At 36.3% G+C, this 16,645-nt stretch overlaps 1 protein-coding gene across 1 annotated transcript; it reads right to left on the minus strand.

Moving 5' to 3' along the window:
• On the minus strand, positions 1-1,216 carry LOC136068229 (serine/threonine-protein phosphatase 7 long form homolog). The gene is made up of 4 exons (XM_065775109.1): positions 912-1,216; positions 510-827; positions 115-202; positions 1-6 (listed from the first exon to the last, which is right to left on the minus strand). The coding sequence occupies exons 1-4, from the start codon at positions 1,214-1,216 to the stop codon at positions 1-3; spliced, it is 717 nt and encodes a 238-aa protein (XP_065631181.1).
• Positions 1,217-16,645: the final 15,429 nt, after the last annotated feature.

Genomic DNA, 16,645 nt, shown 5'->3' on the forward strand with positions numbered 1-16,645 from the left:
TCATTCCTACAACAATCCAAGAATTCAAACAAAAATAAAAACAAAAACATGGTCATGCAATTGAGGGAAACGAAAATAAAAACCTCAAATTGAGTTAGTAAATTAACCGAATACCTGCTTTGCCCGTAATGTAGCTAGCGACGTCCAATACACAGCAAGGACGTGTGTGGCATGCTCTGCGGTGCTCTTTGGCCCGCTCCACCTACCAAACATGGGGTTTTGACAAATGCTCATTATTGAACTTTACTTTACATTTAACAAACTTTGCTTTGTATTTCACATCCATATACGTTGCATTGATAAGTTTCTTTTGTTTGTTAGTTAGTTTGACATATTTTTAATTATATCAAAGAGACAAATAAAATCTAATATACTATTACACATAAATAATTATTCGTAAGAGACACTTAGCTTGAATAACGAGAATTCAATGAACGTACTTAATGGCAAGGGGCCCTGAGTGCACTGGCGGTAGAGGCAGCCTCGTAATAGGGCATATTCGTGTGAACCTTGAATAGGCCCATAGCAGCATCAACAAGAGTGCTCCTCTAATCTGCATTGCATCCTTCTTTGATGCACGACAAAGATGCCTGTAGAGCCAGGCCAATGCTGCACTACCCCAGCTATATTGTCTCGCACCGCTGATTGGGTTGAAGAACTGTAGAGGCAACAGTGAGACCCAGTCCGTCGACTTGTCCATGAACAACAGAGCCCCCATCCACACAAGTAGGTGGTAGTGGGCATGTTGCTGCACAACTTCATCACCAGCGTCTGCAGCTGGGGGAGCAGCAAACTGTGCATCAAGCCACTTGTATTTTATCCTCGCCCTAGTAAGGGTAGACTTGTTTAAATTCAGTATCACAGGTGGAGGTTCATGGCCCAACAAATCTCGGCACTCCAAGTTCCATTACTGGTTTATCCTCCCAGTGACAAGCAACCCATCCACAAGAATCCTCAGCATCACCTCTATATCTTGCAGGGTGATACCCATTTCTCCATGGGGTAAGTGGAATGTGTGCGTCTCCGGACACCACCGCTCGACCAACGTTGTAATCAAGGCATGGTCGACCTCCATATTAGGAACCTTGAATAACCCGGTCAAACCTGCTGCATCTATGTATTGTATGATATGTGGGTCTAGCCCACCCTGCGGCAATGCACATTTACGGCATCGAACCTTTATGATGTCAGGCACCACCTGCAAATGGACGAGCATTGTATTAGGTAGTGCACATGAGGTAATTATAAAACGGACATGTATTAATAATACAACTACATACCTTATCGGCGGTGCGCCTCCAAAGCGGAGTTAACCGATGATCCGGTTGCTGGGTCAACTAGGCCAGCTCATCGGGTCCAGGCCGCACTCTATCTAGTGCCTGCATATCTGACATGGTAACAAATAGATTGTTAGAAATTATTTGAAAAGTAAACCACAATTAATACAAAATAAAAGCATGGATACAGTAAGACATATTATGGTCCCAACAAGATTGTCAACTTCACTTCTTGCCCCCACTTAACATGCAACCCAAAAGCAATCAAATTAAAGCTTAAATAAATAATAACTTGCCAAAATTTTACATAAAAACACTTTTTTTTTCTATTATCTGTAATTGAAGTAAAAAAAAAAAACAAATGACTAATTAATGTGCTAGAAACTTGATTGATACCTAGATGTTCAACATCTGAGTAATGGACCACTAAGATCCCTACAGCTATAGGTTATTTGGTCTCAAGTTCTCAACTTTATATCTAGAAAACTATACTAATTATTCTACATTTCTATTCACTAGATATGTAAGCATACCATGACCCAGTCAACCCATTTCCTACTTTTGAGGTCTATTATCAATATTTTAGGAGTTAATTCTACTCAATTTCCTGCTTGGTCAGTTAATTTTAAGAGTTGGTTCTAGATCCATTTATATGAGTATGACTCTATCAGACTCCAAACTATACCCAGGTCCAGTATTAGCTATAAGCAATAGTCAAGATTCTACATTAGACCATGAGGCTTAAATTTCATCAAATAAAAACCAAGTACAACAAAATCCAGTGAAGTATACAGGATGTGTATACTTCACTAGATTTTGTACAAACTATAAGTTTCTAGTACAAACTACAAATTACAAAAAGGACTCTACATGGACAACTCTTGGCATTCAAAATATCCTTCTATTCCTCTCTCTCTCTCTCTCTCCATAAAAGGAACATAAAACAAGTTGGTACAGAATTCCAAAACACTAAAGAAAGTATGAAAATTGTTTGGTTTTAGCAATAAAGAAAGCATACTTGAAAGATTAATCCTAATTTGTGGGAGAGCACACTGGTGAATTAATACAAAAATAATTCAATTAACATTAACAAAAACTAACAAAAAGGTACCAAACAAAAGGGTACCAAAAAAAAGTAAAGTCATTGAGACATCTTCTCACCAAATTGTCTTCCTATTTTAAAAGAGATTTTATCATTTGGTTCAAGATTCAAATGAATGATGGAAGATTTGAGAACCAACATTTAACAACAGGATAAAAAGTATATGATTCACAGTCAACATAAAACAAATGAAAAAACAAAGATAGATTGAAGTAACAGTCAACATATTATAACTCACACATTCTTAGAGAGAATGAAAGATAAATATAGATTAATCCCCCTTTGATAATCATAAAACAAATGAAAAACATGGAAGATTAATATAAACAATTGAATATTAATAATCATAAAACAAAAGTTACAATCTTTGATGTGCATTTAGTCTATATTTTCAATGTCAGTGCATAGATTAATATAAGAAACTTCACAAAATGGAAATCATGAAATTCATGCCATGGCTTGAACTCTAATGAAAGCAACAATATATTCTCTATTTTCAATGTTAGTGCATACACTCATACTGTTTACAGCAAATAGAAATTCTACAATAAATGAAATCAAGAAACGATATCAACATGAAGTTCAATGTCCACACCTATCGCAGAAATGGAAAATTTTTATATAAACTATACTTTCATATAATAATAAATAAATTTTATTGATAGAACACGTTCCTTCATGTTCATGATGATAAGCACACCATAACCTAAAAAAATTATGCACAAAGCTAAGTGATTATGGGAAATCTAGAACAGTCGTTGCTATTTGTAAGCACCCCAGGCATGAGACCAATCAACTAAAGTTCTAATCAATAATGATTCCAACCGAGTCTTTAATCAGTTTGTATCTTCAAAAATACATCTATTTTGCTCCTTCCACAGAAGCCATTTGTTTTGGCAATATCAAACATAACTTTTTCAAACAAACATACCATTTTCAAATACTAAAAAATTTAACTTGCACTTATTATCATCTTTTCTTCCCCTGGGCAAAATTTGAACCTGAGTCATACCCATAAAACAAATGAAAAAAATTGAAGATTTTGGTAATGCGAGATCCCCCTCTGATAATCATCCATTTCCCACAAAACAAATGCAACACAAACAAAACAGTCATTAATGGCAGAGCAACATACCTGTAATCAACGGAGGCGAGTACGGTGAGGGTTCAAAAAGGGTACAGCAGAGCACCATGGTACCGGCAATGGTGACTGATCGAAAAGGGTGAGGGAGACTGATGGAGGGTGGGGGAGAGTGAGGAAACGTGATCGCAAAGAGTGAGGGAGAGTGTACAGAGAGAGTAATGGCAGAGAGCGAGGGAGCGCGAATAGGCAAAGAGTAAACAAGCGTTGTGAGACGTTGGTTTTGAAAATGTAAAGCAAACTCGATTTTGTACTTACCGAGTTATGCGTTTATAAACAACCATTTTTTTAATTGCAAAAGGCCACGTCTGCTTTGCTAGCGTGGCACAAAGCTGAAGCTAACTCAATTATATAATAATTGAGTTATTTATATAACTCGCCCTTCTTATTATCGAGTTACAAAAAGATGGACATTTCCCTAATTAGTTTGGGAAAGAGGACAAAATGCTACTTTTTTTGCTCAAAAAAGGCAATTTCCAATTTTTTTCGGGCTTCAAGCTGCCAAGAGAATACAACTTGGTGCCTATGATTGGATATTTCTTGTACAAGTACATAAACTTAGTGTCATGAGGCTAGCTCCAAAAAATGAAGCAATGGTCAAATGCCTTAATATGGCCAAAAAAAAGTATACATCTCGAATTGGAACTTTCGACACTAAACCAAAAAATAAAAATCCTTTGAGCACGGACTACGCATGTATGATGAGAATTTTAAATGAGTTGGCACATTTTAGACCTTATATATCAAATTTTGACAGAATGAAGATCCAAATATCGTGGAGAAGGGAATCATTTTGCCTATCTCAAATCAATCACTAATTGCAATTCACTTTCTTTTTTATTTAAAATCAAATTCTTGTTCTCTTTCTTTCCTTAATCACTCTTTGTTTTTCTTTTCTTTATTTTTTCTAAATGTCTTTTCCATGTTTTTAAAACTGAAAATTTAAATAGGTTTATAAAGAAAATTGTAAGATTATGTATCTTTTAGTGGTCTGCAGTATCGACAATCTATATAAAAGTGCGTCTGTTATATAAGTACTACAATACAAATAGCCTCCAATTCCTCACTAAGCTATTTAAGAAGTTCCTTGTGTGAGCCCTTTAACATGAATTTATGATATTAAAAATTTTATGAAAAAAAAAAAAAAATCAAAGCCCTCTATCAATTAATATTCTTAAATGTCTTTGGGGGAAAAAAATTGGTAATGAATCGGAAAAGAAACTTCATTCTAGGAAAGTGGACCCAAATAGACCAAATGGACCAAGTGAATTGAAGAAGACCGTAATGGACCGCAGTAGACCAAATAGACTATAATTGACAGAAATAGACTGAAGTGGACCGTAATGGACCATAGTAGACCGAATAGACTATAATTGACAGAAATAGACTGAAGTGGACCAATTCATTATTTTACATTACTTCGGTTGATATTTTGCATTATCATTTTAATATTATTATCGAAGGTTCTTCTATTTTTTTTTTCCCTAAAGGTCAATACATTTCCATTCATCTTAATTTGAGGTTAATGCACTTTCCAATTACAAAAATACCTAGAGATGTGAGGGATTTATACACGAAAATAATTAACTCACCCACAAAACTAGCACAAAAAGATGAATACTGAAATTGCAATGAATACTAAATTGACATCAATGAAAATGTTAATATAAATGAAAATAAAAAATAAAAGCCTCTGAACACGCTCTATGCACATGTCAAACATCTAAACCCAAAGGCCATTGCCCACCCCTCAACCCAAACAGGCAAACACCCTTATCTCATTCCTTTCTAATTATTTGAAGGAGATTTTGCCCTTTCGAAAACCTCCAGCCTTTTCACTCTTGGCCTAGCACACAAATGCTCTCATAAGCAAAGGTGGGGCTCAAAATAAATTTAGAGAGTAATATGGAAAGTCTGGATAAACATTTTCATTTTTTTAAAGCTCCCATATGTTTTAATTTAAAGATACTTTGGGATAAAAGGAATTAATATTTTTCCGTATGTTGCTATAAATCAGTCAAAGAAAAATCCATCATTGGACTGGAATTCAGGAAAATAGTAGGCTGAGTGGTAAACGCTAAGCACATGCTCACTTCTCTCTTCCGTGTCTCACAATTTCTTCTTCCTTTTATACTTTCTTTAACTAAACATTCAAAGGAATTGATCAACGAGTTATTCACAATGGAGGAATTTTATAATTGATGTCCCTCTTCCAAAAGGGAGTTAACAAAAATCATATAAGACAATGTTGGTTGTTTCTTCTAATAATGAATGAAATTACACCAAAACAAAGTCAAAACTAGAAAATACACTAAACAAAGAATGGATTGAATTCGGGGAGAATGAACTACCTTCCTGGGATGAATTTGAGGAGAGTTGTGAAGAAACCAACCGTTCAAGACTTGGCAATTCCTACAGCCACACCACCTTTTGGGCTAGGCTATAAGCCCACTAACAATGATTTGTTGGAAATGGAAGTAAGAAGGAAAGCCCGAGCCAAGGCCAAAGCAAAAGGACTTTCTTGTCCTCCAGAACCTCTGAAGCCTTACACTCCTACACTGAATGTGAAGTTTGTAAAAGCTGGAGAAAGTGATGAAGATGGTGCTCGGTTTCGAGATACTACTTGATTGCAACAATGAGGTTCCAAAATTGAAGAAAGAAGATACCACCTAGGTTCCTGCTGATTGGGCAGATCACATGGATCTTGATGCCATGACTACACTCCTTAGAGATCATATCTACAACATAGAAAAAGAAGAATATTGGGAGGCTTGCCAGCATACATTGAAGAGCCCGTATGAGCTAAGAACTAGTGATGAAGATGAGGAAGGGGTAACAACCCCTAGTGATGATAAAGATGGAAGTGAAGACAAGAGTGATAGTAGTAGTGACAACAACAGCAATGATGGTGGACATGGTGATGAAATAGTAGCACTAATAGTGATGACAACAGCAACAGAAGTTATGATAGCCCGTACAACGGAGATGATTGGGGTGAACCCCCTAGTGAAATAGAAGATGAAGATGCAGACCTATTCTATGAGGAATATGACAGTGATGTGGACTACTATGATCAAGATATTGAAGATGATACTGAAACTAACAGGTGGAGCAATACTGATAGTGAACAATACAGGCTGATAAATGTGTTAGAGAATGCAAGAGAGGAGAATGCACAAGCCAATCAAATGTATCATGAAGAATATCTCTATGGGCATCTTTCAGATTGGAGTGATATCACTAATGTTAGCTCATGGTTTGGCCCTAGGTATGACAAGCATGAAAGAAAGGTTCTTGAATTGGGGTCGTAATATGATTCAAATCTCTTCATTAGCCAGGAAGTCAGCCAACCGAACAGTGAGACAAGGAGGAGTTGGAATTGTGGCAAGAGGATGCACATGTTCAACTTAGGGTAGCACCCAATCACCAAGATACCAGTACTTTCCATGCCTATATTCAAACAATACTTGGCGGCTATTCAATTCTAGAGCCCGCTCACACTCAGCATACCCCTTACATCCAGCCCAAGGATTTAAGTTTATTTGAAAAGTCACAAAGAAACTTAGAAAGAGAAGAGACTGGATCATAACCAAGTGCCAAGGATTTAAAAAGGAAAAAGAAAGAACTCACATCATCAATTGTTAGATTGTCAATCACCAAGCATCAAATCTCCAAAGAATGCCTAGAGGGTGGAGACAAGCGATGTTTGGGCAACCAACAGAGAAATCCAGGAAAAATGCCAGTAACTTCCTCCCAGATTTCAGGACCAACCCCAAAATACTGATACATCCAGACCTGAAAAATTCACAACACCATTACCACATAGCCAAAATAATTTCCATAACCTACATATAGCGACAATAAATATCAAACCTTACACGCCAAACAAATGGAGCCCCACCCAAGCTTGAAAGACTCCGCCTAGAGAGTTGGGTCATGAAATGCATCAAAGTAGCATTGGCCATGCTGCCCTAGTCATAATTCCAGAGATGTTCAATTTTTCTCAAGCTCCCCAAGTAGTGCAAATTCAAAGTACTACCTAAATCTAGACACAAGAAAGTCCCAATAAAAATAAGCATGAACATACGAGCACCTTTTGCCACAGTCTTATATTGGGGAATACTCTCACATAACCAAGACAAAAGAACATTGTTACTCCTTATTCTAGAAGGAATTACACCTAAATGTTTCTTGAGCTAAGTTGAAGTAAGGGAATTGTTGACAAGAATTTTTTTTACCACCCAACTTCAAACCAGTGATGACAGAAAAGTCATAAGGTATCAACATTATCTCCCTAATGTTCGAAAAATGGAAGGTACAGGTAGTGTCCCAGAAGCGCTCTGCTAAGGCAAGAAGTAACTAAAGATCCTTATACTAATGTGTCTCATGATTTCACAAAGTTTCGAAGAAGGTGCCAAAGCCCGCTTCATTGATGACGTTTTTGATGCAAGGAGACAATGTTGCCTGTGCACTTTCAACATTTGGAGACTCTCTGGACTCTTGAGGCTCTGCAACATAAAAATTTAGCTCATCAATTTCCATAACAAAAAAAACATATAACCAAAAAATTTCCATACCCAAAAAAAAAATCCTCTCAATCAATACCCCACCACCACAAAATCAAATCAATGCCCCACCAAAATTTGACCACTACCAAATTTATCACATATCCATACAACCACCAAATTTTGCCATAGCCATGCAAAAAGAAAATTTTTACATGTCCAAGAAAAAAAATTCCCAAAACTTCATGCACAAATAAATTCTCACATACCCAACAAAATTTTCCACTATACCCACAAAATTTGCCAATACCCATAAATATATCCATGCACATACCCACAAATTTTTCCATGTTCATAAAACAAAGTTTATGCATGCCAACAAGTTTTCCCACATACATCATGAACACATTCATAAAGTCAAATACAAAGTTTTCACAATGCCAATACTCCTAAAATTCAAACCAAAATTCATCCAACAACATCACAAATTACCTACATTGTCAAAATTCCAAAAGCCACCAACATTGCCCAAATTGCATCATGATCAAAGAAAAAACACACTTCAAGAATGCTCCAAAGCCAACATGATCAATCACACAATGCCCCCAAAATATCAAAAGTGACAATATCTCACCATGAAACTTTCAATGAAATATGCAACAACATTTTTTGAAGCAAAGAAACCAAAGAAATACTCACCTTGGTCTCCACATGACAATATGGAGCATGGGTCCTAGGGTCCTTAAGAAGTCCATCATCATCATTCCAATCAAATGTTGGATCATACTTCTTACCATGAGAAGCTAGAAAAGAAGATCTCTTGGAGGAAGAAGCCATTTTAATGCAAAGAAAATTGGTTTTAAAAAATGGGTTTAACCAAAAATGGGTGTGGGATGAAAATGCTTAAAACATGAATATCTAAAAAAATATTGATAGAGATGGATGAGGGAGAGTTGAGAAGCTTAGAAAAATGTTTTTTTTTAGAAAGAATGGTGAAATGAAGAAGAAAAATCAAGGGGAAGAAGAAGGTGAATGATGCTAATGGAGGAAGAGAAGTTGATGGAAGATGAAGCTAAAAAGCAAAAAAAGAGAAACAATGAATTGGGAGGCCAAAATTTCGACCCCCACACTCTTTAACTTAGCAAAAGCTGAGCCAACTTAGTCAAACTGAGTTGACTCAGTCAACCCTAAAAAAAAAAAAAAAAAAAAAAGCTTTTTCAAAATTTTCAAGGATCTTTCAAAATCCAAATTTCCAATTCAAAAATTTTCATTCCTAAGCCTTCAATTTCACATTCTCAATGCCCAAGTTTTAAACTCAAGCTTCAGTTTTCGAAAGAATTCAAACCTCAGATTTCATGATCAAAATTTCAAGCCTTAATTTTCAAAATTCTAAGGCTCAAAATTTCAGATTTTAAGCTCCAGATTTCAAGTAAAAATTTCTAAGTTTCAAAGATCAAATGTTTCTCAAAAGAAAAATATTTTGTTAATTTTTTTTTTGACAAAATTCAAATCAAGAGTGACCAAATGAAAATCACACATCTCAGAAATGGTGCAACCATGAAGCACCTATCAGTTAAAGTCTAATTTAAAATTTTGACTTTTTGTAGAAAGCAAATCCAGATCGAGGTAGAGTAGACCTCCTTGATCATCATTTTAGTTCCAGATTATCAAAGTAGAGGAGATCCCTTTGATCATCATTCCAAAGCCAGGTCGAGGTAGAGGAGATCCCCTTGATCGTCATTTCAGTTCCAGATTATCAAAGTAGAGGAGATCCCTTCGATCATCATTCCAAAGCCAGATCGAGATAGAGGAGATCCCCTTGATCGCCAGTTCAGTTCTAGATTATCAAAGTAGAGGAGATCCCTTCGATCACCATTCCAAAGCCAGATCGAGGTAAAGGAGATCCCCTTGATCATCATTTCAGTTCCAGATTATCAAAGTAGAAGAGATCCATTTGATCATCATTCCAAAGCTAGATCAAGGTAGAGGAGATCCCCTTCATCGTCATTTCAATTCTAGATTATCAAAGTAGAGGAAACCCCTTTGATCATCATTCCAAAGCTAGATCGAGGTAGAGGAGATCCCCTTGATCATCATTTCAGTTCCAGATTATCAAAGTAGAGGAGATTCCTTTGATCATCATTCCAAAGCCAGATTGAGGTAGAGGAGATCCATTTGATCATCAGTTCTGTTCCAGATTATCAATGTAGAGGAGATCCCTTTTGTTAGGTTCTAGGACTTTAGGAACTAAATGTATTAGAACTTTAATGTGTAATGTGTTGGCAAACCATGATCAAAATATAGAGTCTAGATTTAGGCTACTCAAAGTGTGTTTATTTGAAAAGTTAGAATCAAGTAATTGTAGGATTTATTTGTCTAAATCTACAAGGCTCGATCGATTGAAAATTAGGCTTGATTGATCGAACCTAGTGCAGATTATTTTTTCTGTATAATTTTCAACTAAGCCTAAGCACGGTTTGACGTGTAGGGTTTTATATTTCACTCCAAGTATAAAAAGAAAAACCCTAGCTACGTTTTATAAATATTTTGATGTGCTGTGTGTTGAATCTATTGTGAGATCTAGAGATGTTTACCTTCATTCACACTTAGGGTTATCAGGATTAAGATTCATGTCAAGAATTTGGTGATCGCTTCAATTGCTGCATAAAGAATTTAAAGAAAATCTAAAACCTTTGAGTGGAGTCTCAAAGTCACAAGTGGGAGTACTTATGATTGCAGTGGATCAAGGAAAGAAGTAGTTTGTGGACTTGGAGCTGTCACGTGGTCGTGGTAGTAAGTTTTTTACTCGATGTAGCAATAGGACGTTAGTGGTCTAAGTCTTATTGTACAAACTTCAATTCTTCCATAGTGGATCTGTTTAACCTTGAGGATAACTAAGTTAAATCCTCCCCAGGTTTTTTACTGGTTTGGTTTTCCTAGGTTATCATATCATGTGTTTTTTTTTTGTTTTTTTTATTTATTTATAGATTTTCGCATTTTTTACTCGATATGATTTAATTGTGTTAACTTAGATCTGAATAATTTATCTAAGTAATCGTTTGACTAAATAATTAGGTTAAACAACTTGTGTTTTAAGGGGTCTAAAAACGTACAAGTGGTATCAGAGCGGATTATCTCTTGTATTTAGATCCTTTGATCTAAGAGTTGAACCTTGACCCCTATTGTCATGGATTCTTTGAAGTTCTTATTGCTAAAACTCTAACTTGTCTAATTTTTGTTTGTGTCATTTGTTGCATGTGTTAAGTCTTTCCTTGAGTATCTTGGTATAATTACATGTGATGATAATTTTGTGTGTTATACCATTTTAACTGCGTTAAAGGCACATGCTTCTTGTCTTTGGTATTTGGATAGTAGTTGTTCCAGGCATATGACTGGAAACAAAGCTCTATTCAAGACACTCTTTGAATGAAAGATTGTGATAGTTACATTTGGAGATGGAAGCAAATCTGTGATCAGAGGCATTGAAACTATGGCATTCCAAGGTTGTCGGTATTTGAAGATGTCTGGTATGTTGATGGGCTGAAAGCTAACTTACTCAGCATTAGTCAGATTTGTGACAATGGACTGAATGTTCTTTTTACCAAGTATGAATGTGAGATACTTGATGGAGGAGGTGACTGCATGTGTATTGGTGTTAGGATAGCTGATAATTGTTATGGTATAACACCAAGTATAAACAACAAGTGTTTTAGTATGAAGATCAATCAAGTAGACTTATGGCATCAATGGTTGGGACATGCAAGTCACAAGCAATTAGAGAAGATTTCAAAGTGTGATGTAGTTATTGGTTTGCCCAAGTTTGAAAAGACAGAGAAGTGCATTTGTGGACCATGTCAGATGGGTAAACAAGTAAAGTCCAAGCATCTATTTGTAACTAAAGTTCAAANAGCCCGTATGAGCTAAGAACTAGTGATGAAGATGAGGAAGGGGTAACAACCCCTAGTGATGATAAAGATGGAAGTGAAGACAAGAGTGATAGTAGTAGTGACAACAACAGCAATGATGGTGGACATGGTGATGAAATAGTAGCACTAATAGTGATGACAACAGCAACAGAAGTTATGATAGCCCGTACAACGGAGATGATTGGGGTGAACCCCCTAGTGAAATAGAAGATGAAGATGCAGACCTATTCTATGAGGAATATGACAGTGATGTGGACTACTATGATCAAGATATTGAAGATGATACTGAAACTAACAGGTGGAGCAATACTGATAGTGAACAATACAGGCTGATAAATGTGTTAGAGAATGCAAGAGAGGAGAATGCACAAGCCAATCAAATGTATCATGAAGAATATCTCTATGGGCATCTTTCAGATTGGAGTGATATCACTAATGTTAGCTCATGGTTTGGCCCTAGGTATGACAAGCATGAAAGAAAGGTTCTTGAATTGGGGTCGTAATATGATTCAGAATCAAGTACACCAACCTTACATACTGTAGAGGATGATGACATAGATGCCAGGCTAGCTGCTCTAGACCAAAAACTGATGGTCCACAGTCTAAGAATCATGACACTTAGAATGCTAAACGTAATGAGGAGAGAATGGAACGAAGTGAGCCAGAGCATCTCCCTCAACCCACTGATTTACGCAACAAAGGCAAGTATGAGCTATTTGATGAATGGATGGATAGCATGGAGCGCTTGGATGCTTTTATGACCGACAAGCCCACAGATATGGAGGTTGAAAAAGAAGCTACGAATTATATGGATGTAGACCCCACAATATTGATGCTAAGGGAAGAAAGAGCTTACTGGGAGCCATCTGCCATTGTGGAAGCCACGACCGAGTTAAAGAACTGAGCATGGGAGGACTCTGTGAGGAAGATCAAGACCATCAAGTCAATTAACTTTGCCAAGAAGATCAAGACCGCCGAGCCAATCACTCTTGCCAAGAACATTGCTTCTATTCCTATTGAGTCTATTTCTGCTAGTGTTTCTATTCCTATTAAGTCTATTTGTAATAGTTTTTCAATTGAGTCTGTTGAGTCTATAGAGTCTGTTAAAAACTCTTTCCCTTTTAATGTGATGTCTGATTTTGCTTATTTCCTGGCTTTGAATATTTTTATTTTTGAAATTAGTAAAGAACTCTTAATAATAAGGAATTAAAACATGGATACCTAGAACCTATAAAAGAAAAACCCAACCCATTAACTTGGGAATTAATGATGATCCCAAAATGATCCAAGTAGGCAATACCCTAACTACCTCGAAGAAAGATGCATTAGTGGCACTACTTGCTTGGTCATATGAAGACAAGCCTGGGATTGATACAAATATAGTACAGCATTGCATTCCAACAGATCCAACCATGAAGTCGGTCAAGTAGAAATTGAGAAAAATGAAGCCAGAATGGACTCTCAAGATCAAAAAGAAGTAGAAAAACTGTACAATGTAGGATTCCTAAGAGTGGTCAATTATCCAGAGTGGTTAGCTAATGTGGTTTCGATACCAAAGAAGGATGGGAAGGTCAGAATGTGTGTAGAATTCTGAGATCTGAATAAGGCCAGCCCAAAAGACGACTTTCCTTTGCCTCACATTGACATCCTATTTGACAACATAGCAGGGCATGCGTTGCTCTTGTTTATGGATGGATTTTCAGAATATAACCAGAATAAGATGGCTCCAGAAGATATGGAGAAAACCGCCTTTATCACTCCATGGTGGACATGCTGCTACAAGGTCATGACATTTGGCCTTAAGAATGCTGGTGCTACTAACCAACGAGCAACCACCACTTTGCTGCATGATTTGATCCACAAAGAAGTAGAAGTTTATGTTGATGACATGATAGTAAAGTCCAAAGATCGTGAAGGGCACATACCGGCTTTAAAGAAGATCTTTGAGAGAATCTAATTCTACAAGTTGCGGTTGAATCCAAAGAAGTGTACTTTCGAGGTCACATCTGGAAAACTATTAGGCTTTATGGTAAGCCAGAAGGGAATAGAAGTTGATCCTGACAAAATCAAGGCAATCGTAGAGATGAAGCCTCCAAGGATTGAAAAGGAGATCTGAGGATTTCTGGGGAGGATATAGTACATCAACAAGTTCATAGCCCAACTTACTATGACGTGTGAACTAATCTTCAGACTGCTTAAGAAGGAGGTCCCAACTGTGTGGAACGAACAATGCCAAGAAGCCTTTAAGAAGATCAAGAGTTATCTGATGAAACCACCAATACTTGTTCCACCAGTACTTGAAAATCCAATTATTGTATCTCACCACTACAGATACAGCAATGGGGGCTTTACTTAAAAAAAAAAAAAAAAAAAAAGCTTTTTCAAAATTTTCAAGGATCTTTCAAAATCCAAATTTCCAATTCAAAAATTTTCATTCCTAAGCCTTCAATTTCACATTCTCAATGCCCAAGTTTTAAACTCAAGCTTCAGTTTTCGAAAGAATTCAAACCTCAGATTTCATGATCAAAATTTCAAGCCTTAATTTTCAAAATTCTAAGGCTCAAAATTTCAGATTTTAAGCTCCAGATTTCAAGTAAAAATTTCTAAGTTTCAAAGATCAAATGTTTCTCAAAAGAAAAATATTTTGTTAATTTTTTTTTTGACAAAATTCAAATCAAGAGTGACCAAATGAAAATCACACATCTCAGAAATGGTGCAACCATGAAGCACCTATCAGTTAAAGTCTAATTTAAAATTTTGACTTTTTGTAGAAAGCAAATCCAGATCGAGGTAGAGTAGACCTCCTTGATCATCATTTTAGTTCCAGATTATCAAAGTAGAGGAGATCCCTTTGATCATCATTCCAAAGCCAGATTGAGGTAGAGGAGATCCCCTTGATCGTCATTTCAGTTCCAGATTATCAAAGTAGAGGAGATCCCTTCGATCATCATTCCAAAGCCAGATCGAGATAGAGGAGATCCCCTTGATCGCCAGTTCAGTTCTAGATTATCAAAGTAGAGGAGATCCCTTCGATCACCATTCCAAAGCCAGATCGAGGTAAAGGAGATCCCCTTGATCATCATTTCAGTTCCAGATTATCAAAGTAGAGGAGATCCATTTTATCATCATTCCAAAGCTAGATCAAGGTAGAGGAGATCCCCTTCATCGTCATTTCAATTCTAGATTATCAAAGTAGAGGAAACCCCTTTGATCATCATTCCAAAGCTAGATCGAGGTAGAGGAGATCCCCTTGATCATCATTTCAGTTCCAGATTATCAAAGTAGAGGAGATTCCTTTGATCATCATTCCAAAGCCAGATTGAGGTAGAGGAGATCCATTTGATCATCAGTTCTGTTCCAGATTATCAATGTAGAGGAGATCCCTTTTGTTAGGTTCTAGGACTTTAGGAACTAAATGTATTAGAACTTTAATGTGTAATGTGTTGGCAAACCATGATCAAAATATAGAGTCTAGATTTAGGCTACTCAAAGTGTGTTTATTTGAAAAGTTAGAATCAAGTAATTGTAGGATTTATTTGTCTAAATCTACAAGGCTCGATCGATTGAAAATTAGGCTTGATTGATCGAACCTAGTGCAGATTATTTTTTCTGTATAGTTTTCAACTAAGCCTAAGCACGGTTTGACGTGTAGGGTTTTATATTTCACTCCAAGTATAAAAAGAAAAACCCTAGCTACGTTTTATAAATATTTTGATGTGCTGTGTGTTGAATCTATTGTGAGATCTAGAGATGTTTACCTTCATTCACACTTAGGGTTATCAGGATTAAGATTCATGTCAAGAATTTGGTGATCGCTTCAATTGCTGCATAAAGAATTTAAAGAAAATCTAAAACCTTTGAGTGGAGTCTCAAAGTCACAAGTGGGAGTACTTATGATTGCAGTGGATCAAGGAAAGAAGTAGTTTGTGGACTTGGAGCTGTCACGTGGTCGTGGTAGTAAGTTTTTTACTCGATGTAGCAATAGGACGTTAGTGGTCTAAGTCTTATTGTACAAACTTCAATTCTTCCATAGTGGATCTGTTTAACCTTGAGGATAACTAAGTTAAATCCTCCCCAGGTTTTTTACTGGTTTGGTTTTCCTAGGTTATCATATCATGTGTTTTTTTTTTGTTTTTTTTATTTATTTATAGATTTTCGCATTTTTTACTCGATATGATTTAATTGTGTTAACTTAGATCTGAATAATTTATCTAAGTAATCGTTTGACTAAATAATTAGGTTAAACAACTTGTGTTTTAAGGGGTCTAAAAACGTACAAGTGGTATCAGAGCGGATTATCTCTTGTATTTAGATCCTTTGATCTAAGAGTTGAACCTTGACCCCTATTGTCATGGATTCTTTGAAGTTCTTATTGCTAAAACTCTAACTTGTCTAATTTTTGTTTGTGTCATTTGTTGCATGTGTTAAGTCTTTCCTTGAGTATCTTGGTATAATTACATGTGATGATAATTTTGTGTGTTATACCATTTTAACTGCGTTAAAGGCACATGCTTCTTGTCTTTGGTATTTGGATAGTAGTTGTTCCAGGCATATGACTGGAAACAAAGCTCTATTCAAGACACTCTTTGAATGAAAGATTGTGATAGTTACATTTGGAGATGGAAGCAAATCTGTGATCAGAGGCATTGAAACTATGGCATTCCAAGGTTGTCGGTATTTGAAGATGTCTGGTA

This window comes from Quercus suber, unplaced genomic scaffold (genome assembly GCF_002906115.3).
Source record: "Quercus suber isolate HL8 unplaced genomic scaffold, Cork oak 2.0 scaffold_105, whole genome shotgun sequence".
In the NCBI taxonomy this organism is placed as follows: Eukaryota; Viridiplantae; Streptophyta; class Magnoliopsida; order Fagales; family Fagaceae; genus Quercus; species Quercus suber.